The following is a 17543-nucleotide window of genomic DNA, read 5'->3' on the forward strand; positions in this document are numbered from 1 at the left end:
GGCCTCATTTTGTCAGTGGGAATATTAAATTAAGGAAGTTTTGTTGTTTAATGTCAAATTCTGGTTAAGACTGTGCTTTACATTAAACATTACAGCAGGGTGCAGAAAGAAATACAAGTGCATTAAAAAACAAAGATTAAAAGAAATGCAATTAATAAAATAAAACAGAAGGAAGACGCTATAATAAAATGGATAAAATGCAAAAAATAAAGTTCCAGTGTGGGAGAGACAAAATTAAAACATGATTCCACGTTAAATAGCGAACAATCATTTATTTTGGTGAAATTGTAGAGAGCTGATTTTGTTCGATAATCTCATTAAAATTCAAATGAGGTGCATCTTTGTGTAAATCATAAGTACTGAAGACATGTTGTGCCTCATGTTTTGATTTTAATAGACTTACACTGAACCTCCAACTTCTCTGTACATCACTTTTTCTCAAAGTTCTACGTCACGTAACGGCTTAATCCCATCCTGTTTGCTGTCGCTTCACTGACTCTCCTGGAATTATCTTTCTTTTGAAATTTGATGTCAAAAAGCAGTGCTGGAGCAAGAAGGAGGAAAAAGGCAGAACAGTGCACAGAGAGTTGTTCTGGATTGGGGTCCTGGATTTGGTGCACATGCACTTTTGAAAGTTGGAGCGGTAAGAGTGGCAGCAGGAACACAAAGTAGTCTGGCCTCTGAGAACAGGTGGACAGTAAGTGGACATCGTAACCTGCAGCTAGCATTAGGAGGTTAAGCTTAAATTCTGGCAGAGTGTCCTTGTCTTTACAAAGATCACGGATGCCGCTTACAGGTTTGTTTCTGTTCTACCCGTTTGTGACACGTGAAATATGTAAAACCTTAGAAAAAGCTTTACAAGCCCGTTCATCATCACACTGATGACTCTTTCAGAGAGTTTCAGAGCTTTCATTTCAATTCAACAAGAGCTTTGTTTGAAACTATACAGTACATCACCAAGGAAGTATTAGTATTAGTAGGACCCAGAAAGCTTGTTGGACCACAGAAGCTTAATTAACATATGTTACAATAAAGAAGTAAATAGCCTCTTCTTCTTGTGTGTGTGTGTGTGTGTGTGTGTGTTAGAGATGGAGTCTGTCAAGCTGTCCCGGCTGGTGTTTAATAGGCTGTTCGAGATGTGCTGCCTCTGGCTGAAGGAGCTGCCCTTCCACCGACGTCCACAGCCGTACTACGAAACATCCATTCACGCCATCAAGAACATGAGGCGCAAGATGGAGGACAAGCACGTCATCATCCCTGACTTCAACACTCTCTTCAACATTCAGGTAAATAGAACTTTTCCATGTTCTTTCCAATAACATTTGTGGATGGATGCAAATTATTTTATGTGCCTCTGACAAAAATTGTATAAGTTTTTAGTCCAGGCCTTCACAGGATTATCTCTTTTGGCAGCATGTCTTATAATATCATAAAAAATACAAACATGCAATTGGAAATTTTAAATGTCTGTATATAGAAAGTTCACATTATTAAAGTACTTTATTTGTGCAGTGTGGAATTAACCAAAAGATTAGCTTCTTTGCTTAATATTCTGCATCTAAATATTCCTCATGCAACACTTTATACTTCTTTCTTTCTTTCTTTCTTTCTTTCTTTCTTTCTTTCTTTCTTTCTTTCTTTCTTAAACTATTAAATGATTTATTTATTATTATTATCAGTTTTTCTTTAATTCTTCACACCTGCAGGTATTTGTGTGCTATATAACAAAGCTTGTTTTCTTGAGATGAAATCTTGTGACTAGTCTTATTAGCTCCAGAAATTTGCCTTTTTTCTTTTTTTCTTTTCCTTTAGTCTCTAAGATAAAAGAATCATGATCCTGAGAAAATTGACTTTGTTTTTTCAAATGTTGGAATATTCATCAAAACCTCCAAAATGTCTCTCCAGTTCATTTAATCACACCTGATTTCAACTTTGTAGATCATTTCTAGATAATTTTGGAGGCTTTGTAACTTTGCCCTGTGACATTTTCAGCTAAAACCAGTCATCAGACATCCATTTATGCTAGTTAGCATGGTGATTCTATATTCTGAAAACTACTGGAGATCAGCTTGGTTTTGTTCTGATTGCAAAAAAATTACCTCATAACATGAAAAAGAAATCTTTACTACGTGGCCTTGGGTCTGGAGAACCTGAATTCAAGTCCCAGGCATGCCAACACAGGTGAACCACTGTGAGCCCTTGAGCAAGACATTTAACTCCTCCCAACTGCCCCTGGATGCCAATACATGGCAGCCCAATGCTTTCTAGTACATCTAAAGAGCGGTCAAGATTGGTGCCTGTACGTTAGGGTTTACCCCTTTGGATGAGAGGGTAGCTTTGCTCCACCTTCAGGTGGGGGGATGGGTCCTGACTGTTGTTTGCATATGGCATAAAAGAATTATTTGGCTTTTGTACCTCAGAACATTTAACAAGATTAAAACTAAATTCCAATCAAAGAAAAATATCCAAACTAAAAGAAGCTTACTCACAAGCAGCAGGAATATATTGGAATTTCCATTAAATGACAGCAAGGTCATTCTCAGTACATCTGATTACTCTGTATTGATCATAGGAAAGATACTGATGGTATGTCGATGCAAAAATGTACCTAGACAGAGATGCTTTTATCCAATTAGAGCATGCTCTTCTCCTTCCTTGCTTCTTTGGTAATTGCAAATCAATGATCATCAAAGTCTGAGTGTGCAGACCCATCATAGTGTTTTATAATAACTCTGGGACACAGACTTTCTAGAAAAGCCAGAACAAATTCAATCAAATCCTACCTGAACTTGTGTTAAAAAAACAAAGGAAAGGAAAGAAAAAACTGTATGAAAGCAAACTAAGAAACAAAAACTATAAATTTAACTGTAATGTTCACCACACATTGTTTTTATGATCATTGTTGCGGAAATTCTTTTCTCACATGTCAAACAAACACAAGTTTTGTGACACGAAGGCAATAAGACGCTCACCATGGCTCTGGTGACACTGTCAATATGCCGTCTCTGATTGGTCGATTGTCGTATGCGAATAAAAATGCGAAAGAAAAAAAAAATCCACCTTGGTTAGAAAAAATTAGTCTCGCAAAATCGCGAATTTTGTCCCTGATGTGAATGCTCCCACTGACTTGACATTCACTAAAAATAGTGCTGTGCGAATTAGTTGGACAAAATGTTCAGAGTAGGTGTGCAAAGACCTTAAGTTGTTGGGTCTGAGTAGCTATACAGCAAAGGCTAAACTGTTGTGTTTCTGTTCAGTTGACTCTCAGTCCACCCCAACAGGTCGAGGCAGATGGCTGCCCTCCCTGAGCCGGGTTCTGCTGGAAGTTTTTCCTTCCTGTTAAATGGAGTTTTTTTTTATTCTACTCTTAACCCATGCAGGATCAGGAGGAACAGGCTTTCTTTGCTGTGTTTGATGGCCATGGTGGTGTGGATGCTGCCATTTATGCTGCGAACCACCTCCACGTCAACTTAGTTCATCAGGAATCTTTCAACCAGGACCCCAGTGAGGCACTCTGCAGAGCCTTCAAGGTCACAGATGAACGCTTTGTGAAGAAGGCCTCACGAGAGGTAACCCTTTCTTTGGAGAACACAGTCCACCATCATCATTTACTATTTTCTCTGCAACTACCTTCAGTATTCAACACTCTTAAGGAATATTTGTATGTGTGTGTGTGTGTGTGTGTGTGTGTGTGTGTGTGTGTGTGTGTGTGTGTGTGTGTGTGTGTGTGTGTGTGTGTGTGTGTGTCAGAACCTACGCTGTGGCACAACAGGCGTGGTGACATTCTTGCGGGGCCGGACGTTGTACGTGGCCTGGCTGGGAGATTCTCAAGTTATCCTGGTCAGGAGAGGACAGGTGGTGGAACTGATGAAGCCACATAAACCAGACAGAGAGGTGAGACACACATCCTCACACCACAGACACAAATCCCAAATTTCTCTCCAAACTCTTCAGCTGCTTCCTCTCAAACGCTGACTTTTGACGGTGTTGGTGCCACCACTGCTGTGTGATGTACTCCAGCTGATTTATACTGCCAGCTCAGTCTGAAAGTACCATATTTTGGTTTGTGGGAAAACTGCCCAGCTGCACAGTGATGTGGTGGTTAGCACCACAGCCTCACAGCAAGAAGGCTGGCCCTGCGATGGACTGGTGACCTGTCCAGGGTGTACCTGCCTCTCAACTGTTAAAATGCTGGGTTAGGCTCCAGCTTCCCCGTGACCCTTAATAGATAATGAATGAATGAATGAATGAATAAATGAATGAATGAAAACTGTATTAATCTCTGAACTGTTTTCACCTGAATAAATGCATGAATAAAACTATTTTGTTATACTGTTTTGTTGTTGTGAAGGAATTGTGGTCCACTCTTCCTTACAGTGTTTCTTGAGTTCATTGCAGTTTTCAGACATTTGTTTATGCACAGCTTTCTCAGGTTGTAATCTCACATTTCTGTTAAAGACATCATTGGTCTCACTTTTTTCACTTTGAATGGGCCATGTTGTGTTTATGGGTTAAATTCTGTTTCAGATGCTTTGCTTTGCTTGTGTAACTTATAGTAAAAAAAAATTCCAACTGTCAGCAAAGGTTCCAGCCAAACTGCTTTCCTGATTACCTAACTGTAACTGATTGGTAGATTGGAGTCCCACCTTAGCTTTTCAGTCAGGTTGATGTCTGGTGTCATTGCGAAACCTTGAGTTTAATTTGTTTTGGTCAAACATTTCTGCTTTGTTCTCATCCATCCAAACTGTTCCGTATATGGTTTAAAACTTTACAAACCAAACAGACCTATAATCCTTCTTAGACTGATGGACAGTAACAAATGTTTCTCTAAGATCTTTGCTGATGTCCCTCTTTCATGTTTTGAGGAATGACTCAAACTGCAAAAGGGTTTAGAGGCTCAAAGATTAATTTATTTCAGAAGTTGGTCAGATTCAAGGTAGGATACTGGAAACAGAAACTCCTAGATGCTGGAGTCAACACAGGAGACTTGGGCCATGGAGACGACACAGGAGGCGTGGGCCGGGGTGCTAGAGACCCAGGCTGGGACACTGGAGACCGACAGACCTCAAGTAACGTGTTAAAGTCTTTAGTGGTCTTAGCTAACACCTCAGACACATTCATAAGACTAAGACTATGTCCACACGGCACCGAAGCCGGTTCAGGTGTGAAAACGGTGGCGAAAACTAGGAGAAAGGCTTCAACGTCCCCACGAAACCGCTGTAGTACATACTACAAGGCTGTGGGGGCGCTATGATGATTAAAGAGTAACACTCCAGAGCTAGAACAAGACATAGCGCATTCACAAATAATGACATATCTGCTTGCTCCCGCTGTCGATGGTACAGTAGCGCAGCATGGTGTTGTAAAAGCTGTGCATTTTGGTGCTAAAGCTGTACACAAGCCAGGACTGTCTGGAGCAGCACCACAACACAGTTGGTCACAGACACCATTGTTGTTGTTGTGTTTGGCTTTGAGTGTTCATCACACTGATGTCATATCCTCCAGTCGTGCGGTTACAGTGTCCTCACAATACCACAGACGATAGAGGTTTCAAACCGATCCACCTTGGTACCTGGTTTCAGACATAATTGGTTTCATGGAGGCTAATCCCTGGCTTCGTGGGGATGAAAGGGTGGATTGCTAAATTACTTTTGTGGTTTTACTGCAATTTGGCATCGTGGGGACGGCACCTAAAGTACCAAGGTTTAGCAGGTAGCAAGTCGATGAAATTCTTAGCTGCTGCTATGTGGTCCTGTATAGTGTAAAGTCCTGCCAAACGATTTTAATATGCCTTCGTGGCTTATTGCATCTCCTCAATCGCATCCTCCCGCCAGCGAGATCTGCTGGAGAATGGAGCACTGCAGGCTGAGAAGTAGGGCAGGACACTAAAGTTGGAGCATTCTAGGTGGGTCAGCAGAGTCCAATTGGTGACCAGTCTGTTCTGTCATGTTTCAAGAAAGGACTCAAACTGCAAAAGGGTTTAGAAGCTCAAATATAAATTAATTTCAGAAGTTTGTCAGGTTCAAGGCAGGGTACTGGAAACAGGAACTCCTAAATACGACACTGGGGATGTGGGCTGGGGTGCTGGAGACACCAGAGGAGATGAGGGCCGGGGTGCTGAGGATGACACAGGAGACCAGGGCCAGTGATGGAGATGACACAGCAGATGAAGGCCGGGTTGCTTAAGACAATACAGGAGACATGGGTTGGGGTACTGGAAACAACACAGGAGATGGGGATTGGGGTGCTGGCGATGACATAGGAGACATGAGCCATGGAGCTGGAGACGAGACGGGAGATGTGGGTGGTGGAGATACCACGGGAGATGTGGGCCAGGGTGCTGGAGACTGAGGCCGGGTAGAAATGGAACTGGAGGGTTGAAGACAGACGCCTGGATACACGTGAATTTGGGGCTGGATGATCAACTGACCTCAAGGGAAGCATTTCAGTCCTCTGTGGAGCAACTGGAAGGCTGAGGTACCAGGGTTTGGTGGTTAAAAGTTCCACGACTCTCTTTGCTACTGTCATCTGGACCAGTATAGAATACAATCCATGCAAAATAAGCCTTTGTGGCAAGGTGCATCTCTGTAAACACCTCATAATGGGCTAGGTCCATGGGTAGTGATGGGTTGTTTGAAGCCATGATGTTGAGGAGTGGACAGAGTATGGAAGGGGTGTGCCAAATGGAGTCTTGCTCCAATGCATATATCTCATTGCTGAAAGCACGAGGGCTCACATAGTCTAGGACACAAGACTGATTTGATATGAGTGCGGTTTTTCAAAATAAAAGTACGGCAGAACTGCAGAGCTTCATGGGTTGTTGTAGATAAGTGGCTCCCAAACTTTTTGACCTCCAAGACAACATACGTTGGTGTTCGTTTTGTGTGATATATCAAATGGGTCATCCCACAGCCATCCTCTAAATATAAATCTGAATCATGAGTCCATGGCATTAGGAAAAGCAAAAAAAGTGATCAATCAAAAAAAAGTGAAAGCAAGGTTACATAAAGTAGAAAAGACAATTATTTTACAGGGGCTCAACAAAAGTCAGATCATTCTAAAAGTCCATCCAATGTTGACTCTTGTCTTATTTCAGTCATGGTGCACGTTCAAAAAGGCTAGTGTGTTGATATGTAGTTGCTGGCGTTTAAAGCGATGCTTTAAAGTGAAATGCTGCTGTAAAGTGATGCAGCGTCCTGGAAAAAATAGTTCAGGATGCTACTGGAAAACAGTGGCTCCAGGAATGTACATAATGAACGCCACTATGGCATCAAAATGAGTCAGAAAGTTAGATTTTGCTCCCTTAAAATCTATAGAAATAATATTGGTGTTTTTAGTTTTTCACATTGCTTTTCATTTTGGCTTAGCTTTTGTTAAATGACAGTGTATTTTAGCATGTTTGTAGTTCATTTAATGTTGTATTTACCTAATTTTAAGACCTGATGAGGATCATCATTACCGTTAATGCTGCCTTTGCCATTTCATCCTGGTGTTTCCTGCCTTTTTGAGTGTGCACTCTATATTTTCAGTACAACTGTAGTGCTGTCTACTAAAAACAGCATTTTGAGTGGACCATCACTGTAAGTGCACAACAGCAACCGGTGAAGCACTATAATGAGTCATTTGCTGCAGTAAATAGCCTCATGAGATGATGACAATCATTGTGTGTCTGCAGGATGAGAAGCAGAGGATTGAGGCTCTGGGCGGATGTGTGATCTGGTTCGGCACATGGAGGGTCAACGGCAGCCTGTCGGTATCCAGAGCAATAGGTACAGTTTTAGTTCTTTCATATACTTTTTACCACATTAGACTGAGATATTTGCTGTTTTCGTCCATATTTAGACACATTTCCTGACAAAAGTTGTGTTGTTCTGCTGTCATGACTATTCACTTGTTGCCTGTGTTGACAGGCGACTCGGAGCACAAGCCCTACATCTGTGGGGATGCGGACCATAGTATCTTCCCATTAGATGGCTCAGAAGACTACCTGATTCTGGCTTGTGATGGCTTCTGGGACACTGTGAGTCCAGAGGAGGCGGTGCGGGTTGTCAGCGACCATCTCCAGGAGAACTCTGGAGACACCACCATGGTAGCCCACAAGCTGGTGGCCTCGGCTCGTGACGCCGGTTCTAGTGATAATATAACTGTCATCGTGGTCTTCTTGCGGGACCCTCGTTCTCCACCCCCCACCAGCACTGAGGATGAGGAGGAGGCTGTGGTGGAGGGACAGGTGGCGGAGGAAGAGGTTGCAGAGGTAGACGAAGAAGAGCAGGAAGAGGAGGAGGAGGAGGAAGATGAAGCAATGAGGGTAGAGCGTGATGGCGGTGAGGGAGGCAGCACTGCGGACATTGGGGGGAAGAGCCGTGGAGGCTGGCCTCTGCAGCAATGCTCAGCCCCCGCTGACCTTGGCTACGAAGACCGAACTGACTCATTCACGGACAGAACTAGTCTCAGCTTGTTAGGGCCGTCTCTGGAAGGCCGCATCTCTCTGACCAGGGGCTCAGGGAAACCCTGTTTCAACTTTATCCCCGACCTCTTCACGGCTTCCCACATCTACCGAGAAGAACGCCCACTGAGACGCAGTTCCTGTTTCCCTTTTCAGGAGCCCAGGATCTCTAGCTTCACGGACCCACTGTGGCCTCAGACAGCCATGCTGTTAGGCCAAGCTGTGAGGCGAAGCCACAGGCGTGGTTATACTAATCCCCGATGGAGCCGACGGTGGCCAAGCAGATCCAGGGAGCTGCTAGGCCTGATACCCTCTGGGCACACTCAGCGCTTCTCTAACTGGAGGCCTGGAGTGGCAGTGCCTCACCTGCCCTGTGATGCCACCATCTGAAGAGGCGACCTAAACCAAACCATCTCTGTCATTACTTCACTCCTCCCCTTACCCCTCAGCCCTCCCACCTTTGCCTTTAACAACATGTCTTTCTTTGATAGTAGGTAGTTGTGGCTCCTGCAGTTGTAATGTGATTATTGAATCTTTGTCAGAGGACTTGTATTCTCTGTCCTATGTTGAAATATTTCCAAATGTAACCTGGCCCACTAAACACAAGCCCTGCTTGCTCTAGCTGTAGGTAAAGCCAAACTGCATTCTTTCCATTGTGACCACTAATCAGTCAATTTGAAGCCAGAGCTGGAATACTGGCTGGTAGGATGATTTCAGACTGGGTGTGAAATAATTCTTAGAGGCAATGTAGCAAACCGTTTCTGGACCACAAATAAGAGTTTATTGCAGGCAGTGCAAATAATATTTTAGATGTTTCTCTACAGGATAAAGGAAAGAAATTGAGTTCCAGATACATTTAAAATCTTCTGAGATGTTATTAGCTGATAGGTTTTTATCTCTATTGGAAATGAAGTCTCTTGAGTGATAAAACTTCACTTTCTTTCAGTCTGAAGATGTGTTTAACAGTTTATTTATGTGCCTGGTCACTCTACACTCTGTACACAAAAGTTATTTATTTTGGACAGACAGAAAAAGTGTAATAGGGCAACTTTTGATGCCCAAAAAAAAAAAAAAAAAAAAAAAAAAGAGAGAAAGAAAGTACAATACTGGCCAATAGTACAGACAGCTGAATGCTACCTTTGCATGCTTGTTGCTTGGCAGGGATTTTCTCCCTATCAGACACAACAGCTAAGTTGGAAATGGATATTTTGGCATTCTGTACTGTAATTTTTTGTTATTTACCAGATGATATAGTATATACCCCATAAACATGTTTGTAAAAGCTGAAGAAAATGGCCACAATGACAACTTTGTCATAAATGAGCTTCTGAAAAGAAAATACATTTGTGTCTAATATGTTACTGTAGCTGTACAGTATAATTAAGATTTCCCTTTATTGTCACTAATACTAACACAAAAAACACAAGCACCTTTGTGTGTCATGTAGAAATTACCCAGCCACCACACATTTCTCTGCATTTATGAGGAACAACAGTGTGATTATGGCTCAGCATTATCATTTCTTTCTCTTCCTTTTTAATATCAACCAGGTGTAAACGCAGGGTGAAGTGACACATAATATCTCCGGTCATGAGACAGATGATGAGAACGTTGAATGACTGAACGTTACATTTAGCTCTAATGGCCTATCCTGCCTTTTTGTCCCCTCAAAAATCCTTTAGTGGCAGATGAAAAACATTCTTATATGAGGCTGGAACAAATGATGCTTCTAGTTTGTAGCACTGGAGGCACATGTTGTTCTGCCCCCTCCATGCAGTCAATGACCCAGCAATTATCCAGCCGCGATTTGTCTACAGATAAAAGCACTTAGTGCCAGATTATAAAAGATTAGAATTCTCTTACCTGAATAAATACTTCATGTAGTCCAGTATTCCAGATGGAGATACACTCCTGGGTTAATGGGTTTTAAGTAGGAGGGGTATTTAGAAATATATTTTTGTTATAGTTCTTGTTCGGCCACACAGTTTTAAAAGTGTTTACTTTTACACAAAAACAATCGAGAAGAAATATTTTTCAAGATGCTTGACAAAACCACAATTTAATTTCCAGTGAGAATATTTGAAAACTGCAGAATTTGTGCCTTACATATGTATTACTAAGGCCTATTTCACTTTGATTATTAAGAGCATGTATTAGTATGAAAATTAATTAAAACACTAACTTCACTACTAATTTAAAAGGAATAATTCAACATTTTGGGAAATTTGCCTAAAAAATTTGAGTTTAATAAGAAAATTGATATCACTTCATCAGATAAATCTACAACCTGCAACTGATTAACTTACCTCATTTTAATACCAGATAACACACTTTGTGTTACTTGTTATTACTGATTTTATCGTCATTACAAAGCCATAATACTTCCACCAAATGATTTTCCATTTGTTGGGTATTTTGCAAATGAAATATTCAATTCACACACTTAATTTGATTAAATATCCTGTAAAAGTAATATTTTTAAAAGTACAGCATGTACATTTAAGATGTATACCCTGTTGTAATTTATTTCTTATCAAAGGGAAATTAAGACTTTATTAATGTAAGAATCACAAGAAAAACTAATGTGACATTAGTTCTGTTTTATCATTTTTATTTAAATATTTTTCACATGCACAGTTGAGTACACATCACAGGTAGGCTATAGCTAAATTTAAAATCTAGCAATTATACAAATTAATAAACCAATCTTACTTGAATAAACACATTTTTTCATCATCTCATAGTTGGCTTTAAAGTTAAATTAGTGTTGAGAGCCACTTAATTTAAGAATATGATACTGTAATGGTGCTCTCTCAAAATTAGTTTGTCTTACTTGCCTTACCTGTGAAATGTTTAGAAAATTTGTGTATGACAATGCCTTCTCTTTCAAATAGCCACATTTGTGCTACAGAATGGTAGCTTAGCATAAAGCTAAAGAAGCTCAAAACATGCTGTAACAGCTATTTTGGCTGTACAGAGAGATAAAAAAAGGGCTTTGCTTGTTCTTCAACAGGGTATATGAAACTCAAAGATGCACATTTAAAAACTATTTACAATGTTTTATTGTGATATCAGCCGCAGATTTCACAAAAATACATACGCTAGCAACATAGGCTAGCTAGCTAGCAATAATTGTTAGTTGGATGCAGGTAAAAGTGCTAGCTTCATTTGGTCTCCCAAAATGTGATTAGCAAATTTCTTCTTGTGTACAGATTAGATCATCTAGATATGAGTTAAATTTGAAAGAACCCATGACACTTATTCAAAATGTAGACAAGGGTGCTGGATTATTTTTAGAGGTAGCCTGATTTCAAATTAAGGAGGCACCAGTACTTGAATGAGGGATGAGTGACGATGTGCTAAGATAAGCTGACCAGTTGCTGGATCTGTAGTAGTCCCCCCCCCTATTATTTTGGTTAGTCTACTGATCTTATTACTGACTTTACTGACTTTATTTAGGTTTGTCCAATTCTTTTGAAAACTGATTTCCCAAAATGTATTTCTAACAGCATAAGAAAAAAAAAAAAACCTGCACATTTTGTGCCTCAACGGTCTAGAGTAACAGAGCAGTTTCAGTGTAAGTAAAGTTTGAGTGTTTACAGTTTCTGCAAAAATACAAGTCATCAGGAACTGCAAATAGTGTGTAATAGGATCTGAGTGCTCCAGATCTGCTGTCGAACTTGGTGTTGTTTATTTCTTTTATCAGGTCACAGAAACCATAGAAAAACAAACATATCAACCCAAAATATATGTTGTATATGCTCAATCATTAGCAAAACCCTATGTATCTATCAAATAATAATCTTTCTTTTAAATATTGTAATGTTATATATTAAAATGTCAAAGTATCATTTATGCTTTTCTTAGGGGCTAAGTATCTATCGAATTGGTGATACCAAAATGAGAAAACACTTTTCCCACAACGAATGTGTAAATTTCATATAATCATATTTGATGTCCATAAATAAACTGTAAGATGAAATCCCCTCAAATGCATGTAGTTTGTATTGTCAAATACCTACTTTAATTTTAAAATAACTAAACATTGTGTCAGTAAATCTTTTTTAAAACAGAAGCTAAGCCAATACCCCACAGGGTATATTTGCTTTTGTTTATTAATCCTTTAACTTTTAGACTTACTTATCATCTTCAATTTCCCACAGTTCCCACAAAGCCTCCTACATATTTCTTGCCAGCAAATATGAACAAATTTTGACCAGTGACTCTTTAGCATTGTTAAAATGGCTAGCATATTTATTCAGCTGAAGTTAGCGCATTAGCATAAATTTCATTAGTTCAAAAGAAGCTAACATCATGATAAAATTTCATTAGATGGTAAATCAAGAAGTTTGGAAATATCTAAAATAATCCCTGGATGGATGCTAACTGTAAACTAAGAAATAATTGTTATTAGGAGTCATGTTAAAAATTTAAACCTGAAAAGTTAGCATCTTCTAACCTCTAGGAAATGCAAAAGGCTTTGAGAATGAAGACTATATGTGTGGTAGAATTTTGAAAGACAAAATTATTAAAGGACATTTAGTAAGAATCTGTTTTGGATTAAGCACAGGTAATTATACACAATATTTGAGAAAAATAAAACAGGATATGCAATGCGAAAGCCAACATATAGAAGCCAGCTGCCCAGTCCTGCAGAAATATTACTGGGTACATATGTGGAAAATGGCACCACAATGGAAAGTCTAGCTGCAGCTTTGTGAGGTCACAAGAATTCCTTGGTTTATTTAAAGCCATACGTAGGCTAAAAGGATTTCCCACTGGGAGTCAGAAGGGGTTAGTAAATTTGGGATGCCTACTACTAAAAACATTTGTTTTCTGTTTTGGGGCCATCATTCTGTTGCCTCAACTCAGTTACTTGTTTCTTTGGTTTTGGTTGCTTTGTTGGGTTAAGGTACAGAAACCCAACTGGTTTAGAAAAAAAACATGGCTGACCTTACCTGTCACGTGTCATGTTAATGACCAAGACAGTGATGGAGAAGCTTGTTGCTCTCTATGTTGTGCCGTCAAAAGTTTGTTCTTATTTCAGCCATTTTTGTGAGACGTAGTTGCTCCCACCTTTCTCCCTAGAATTGATTTATGGAGCCAAGACGGGGGTATCTTGTGTAAATCCTGAGTGTGAAACAAACAGTCCTAGTTGTCACTTTCACCCGAACAAAATCTTTTAGTGTTACTGTGTAGTAACCCATTTAGCCTTACACAATAACATTTGCCACAAACAATCACAGTTTGATACAATCACCGCAGTTGTGTTTTGTGTTATGGAGTTTTGATTAATAAGGCAACTGTTATGGTTTTTTTTTTCCTTCTTTTACACGATAATCTTTTGGACAAATTAAGTATATGTGACATTGTACTGGTAATTTCATTATGCTTCATTCAGTGAATTTCCAAATGTGTGTAAAAACCAAGTTCTATAAACTGTGTACCTACTTCTCTGAACACCAACAAATTCAGATTTTCCTCATGGCCAGATTCCCGTCATCACCCTCTCCTTTACTTTTGCTGTTGTTTCCCTGCAACCATCCCGTGGACTCACTATCAAAGAGCATCAGTGGAACAGAATGTCAGAATGTAGCTCATGTACCAGAATGTGGTGAAGTGGGTCGACATGAGGTGGGATTCATTTTCTTTCTTTCTTTCTTTCTTTCTTTCAGAATTTTTTTCTTTCTTTCAGAATTTTTTTTTTCTTTCAGAATTTCTTTCTAAATTTCAAAGTTTCTTTCTAAATTTCATTTTCTTTTTTGCAAAGTGTTGATTTTCATGGGTATATAGCTCCAGCTATAAGGAATGTACTGTTGTGACTCAAACTAAAAACCTCCGTGTGGATTTATTGTCATCATATTTGTCTCTAGAACCCTGAAGAAAATTGGCAACTAAGGAAATCACAGTCATTTGAAATTTTCCCTTAGGGGTGGATGTGTATGTATATTATGAGTACTAACTGTAAGTTGAGTGACTGCTGGAGGAGTGTACATTAGATAATTCTGTCTTGTAAATGAGTGGTTTTAATCCACGTTCCATGAGGCCCTTTTGCTGGGACACTGGTAACTTTTTAAATCCTGGCACCAGATATAGGTGGAAGTGATTTTGTGATTTTACTGAAAATCTCACCAAGTTTATGAAAGTGTTGAGCCAGTGTGGCTTTAAGTGGAGTCAAAGAAGTCTTGCCATAGCTAAAGCTGTTGTTTCACCCTGCTTTCTCACCCTGACATAAATAACAATTTCTGGGAAAAAAAGAAAATAAAGATGTTACTTGTCAACTTAAACCCATATATTACCAACCTGCAACAGCTAGAGTATGTTTAAAAAATGTCCTCACTTTTCCACCTAAAGTGTATCAGTAATTGGTAGGTTTTCTCTCCAGCTGTGCAGATGGGAGTTAATTAGCATACCATAGTTGCAAAATGAGGAGCACATGGAGCTGCTGCCTCATTTAGAGCCACTGTTTTAGATAACCGAATAGCTGTTTCCACCCTAAAGAGATAGGATCTTCTCAGAGGTAAATACAAATTTCAGGTGTTGTTGTTTGCAACCAGTCACTGTAGAAGTGAGTGGTGAGTGGAGTTGTACTGGCATTCTGCCTCCTACCACGCCAACCAATCTGAGGACAAAGCAGCAGACATACAGCTGAATAACAACCAGATTGTACATACGATATTCACAAAAAATATACATTGGGGCTGGGCAGTAGGCAGGACATTTAAGAAAAAAGAAAATGGGGTGTACAGTTGCCCATCTTTATATCCAGATTGTGGGCATCTCTTCATCCATGATGTTTCCATTGCAGTGTGGACCATTCCAAGTGTTTGGAGCACACATGATGGCCCAGTCTAGGAAATTTGCATGTGTCCAATATGGTAAAAAAATTACTTAACACTGATGAAAGATACAGGTATTACTGAAAAAATTATGTGAATGAACAAGTGGCATAATTTAGACTATCCTAGACACCAAGTTAGTCATCTCAGGTCATCTTTTGACCCTGATGTTGGGTATTTGACCATAAGCCAATAAAAGACAAACATAAGCATCATCACTGTTATTACAAATTATCCTAAGCAGGGTTTTTTCTTTTTTTTCCTGCACTATATTTAAAGCCATTACATCCATTAGTTTTTCAGAGAATACACTAAAAACTACAAATGTGACCACCATGGTTGCTTTGGAGGGGAAACAGGGATTTCTCAACAAAGTCAGAAAGTCTGTCTTTCTGAGACATGAGAAACTAAAGCACATCTGAAGACTAATATTACCATACTTCAGTTAACTATTTCAACCTGACTGGTATTGCCAGCTCAAGAGTTTCTCATAGAATTAGATGAGTTGTCATGATAACAAGATTTAGGTTTCTGTCAGAGTTGTAGGTAGCTGGCAGCAGCTCTGCTGCTGACTCCTCGCCAGCTGTGGGGTGCAGTAGTAGCTTTCTACAGTAAATGCCTTGATTTTTGTCACAGTTTCACACAGTTGCCATCTGCCTTCTCTGCACTCAGGAAGGATATCTGAACCACAAAAAAAAAAAAAAAAGAAAAAATCAGTGATATGCGCTCATTTAAACCTTTACCAAAGCCCTGGGAAGCAATTCTACTGTGTTACTTCACATATCAAAAATCCACAAAAATGTTAATGTATAAGCAATAAAAGCATTTCCCATGACCCCTCATGGTAAATCCTCCTCCCTCGCTCACACTCTGCTTGCACTAAAAAGTTCTGCTGAGTTGAATGACTTCCTTGAATGACCCCCTTATGATGACGGCAAGCAGATATTCAGCTTTGCTCTTCCATTATCACTCTCCAACTATAGGGTCCTCCACGAATCTGCACTGTGTCTGTGTACACAAAAAGCTTTTTCTTTTTCTCTGTAAGCAATAATGACATTGTATTAAAAGGCTCTGGGTTTGTCTTCTGCTGAAGGATGCAACAGATAGTAGTTCTGTCAGCCATACTTGAAAGAGCATTAGTGTAGAGTTCTTGAAGTCAGTTTCCAATTCATTTTTTATCCTCCTGAGAACACAAATAAGCCTATATATTAGCTGTGGTCTTTTCTGTTTGAATAGTCTTTTTGTGGATAAAAACATGAATGTGAAGCTTTCTTCTTAAAAAAAGTTGTGATAACAGAGGCAGGACATTTGTGTTGTATTGGCATCCCTCAGCGGTAAGGTGTTAGAACTTTAAGGACCTACGGCCTGTTTAAATGTAGACCAGTTGATAATGTGCGGGGATGAGTTCACAGAGGGCTGAGGTGAGCCTCTCCTTCTTGTCCTCCATGTGTGAAGACAAACCCTGTGATTGGCTCTTCAACATGCAGGTTAAGTAGAAAAAAGAAAAAAGAAAAAAAAAACTTAACAGTAAAACACATTAAGTACCTGTATTATCTGTGTTTCTGTAGTATATAAATATGTGTATTGTAACTGGTGACTTATTATGTATATATAAAGAGTAGACCAAGTTTCTGGCTGAAGCTTTTTCCTTTCTTTAAGAGTTGTGATGTTGTGAGCTCGGTGAGATGACCCAGAACACTATTTAGTTTTAATCAAATCAAATTATACTGTCTACTCACGTTATAAAATCTGTATTTTCTTTCTTGTCAAGCAAATGAGACAAAGAAGTTTTAGTTTTCATTATGTTGACTTACAGACCAACACTGCAAAGATGCAAAACATTTGGTGCAAGACTTCAAAGACATGACAATACAGACAGACGAAATACCTGTATCACACAGCGTAGTATGACTGTTCACCAAAACACTGGCACAAGTCGCATTGAGAACAGACTAAAACAGGACCGAACTGCACCGATGTACAGCACCCACAGCAGATGACATCACACAGTTACTACAGTTTGTCGCCACTTCCACTTACTTCCAGTTCTAAGGTACCAACTACAAACAAAAAGAGGGCTTTGCCATGGGGGACCCCCTGACAGACATCATGAGTGGATTTTCATGGAAGACCAAGAGGCCAGAGCCACAAAAACGGCACAGACACAATGCAACATCAGTTTCTCGAAAAGATACATCAACGACATACTTGAGAAAAATGGAAATGGACAGACATCCACTCACTGAACATCTGAGCTG

At 39.7% G+C, this 17543-nt stretch overlaps 1 protein-coding gene across 3 annotated transcripts in view; it reads left to right on the forward strand.

Moving 5' to 3' along the window:
- Positions 1 to 16913, forward strand: part of ppm1e (protein phosphatase, Mg2+/Mn2+ dependent, 1E) — a 64876-nt gene extending 47963 nt beyond the window's left edge. For all 3 annotated transcript variants that reach the window (XM_042008937.1, XM_042008938.1, XM_042008936.1), the window contains exons 4-8: positions 1087 to 1286; positions 3381 to 3569; positions 3751 to 3894; positions 7676 to 7769; positions 7911 to 16913. In XM_042008937.1, the coding sequence (XP_041864871.1) occupies positions 1087 to 1286; positions 3381 to 3569; positions 3751 to 3894; positions 7676 to 7769; positions 7911 to 8836 (1553 nt within the window). In that variant the 3' untranslated portion in view covers positions 8837 to 16913. The remainder of the gene's footprint in view (positions 1 to 1086; positions 1287 to 3380; positions 3570 to 3750; positions 3895 to 7675; positions 7770 to 7910) is intronic.
- Positions 16914 to 17543: the final 630 nt, after the last annotated feature.

Source organism: Melanotaenia boesemani, chromosome 15 (assembly GCF_017639745.1).
Source record: "Melanotaenia boesemani isolate fMelBoe1 chromosome 15, fMelBoe1.pri, whole genome shotgun sequence".
NCBI lineage: Eukaryota > Metazoa > Chordata > Actinopteri > Atheriniformes > Melanotaeniidae > Melanotaenia > Melanotaenia boesemani.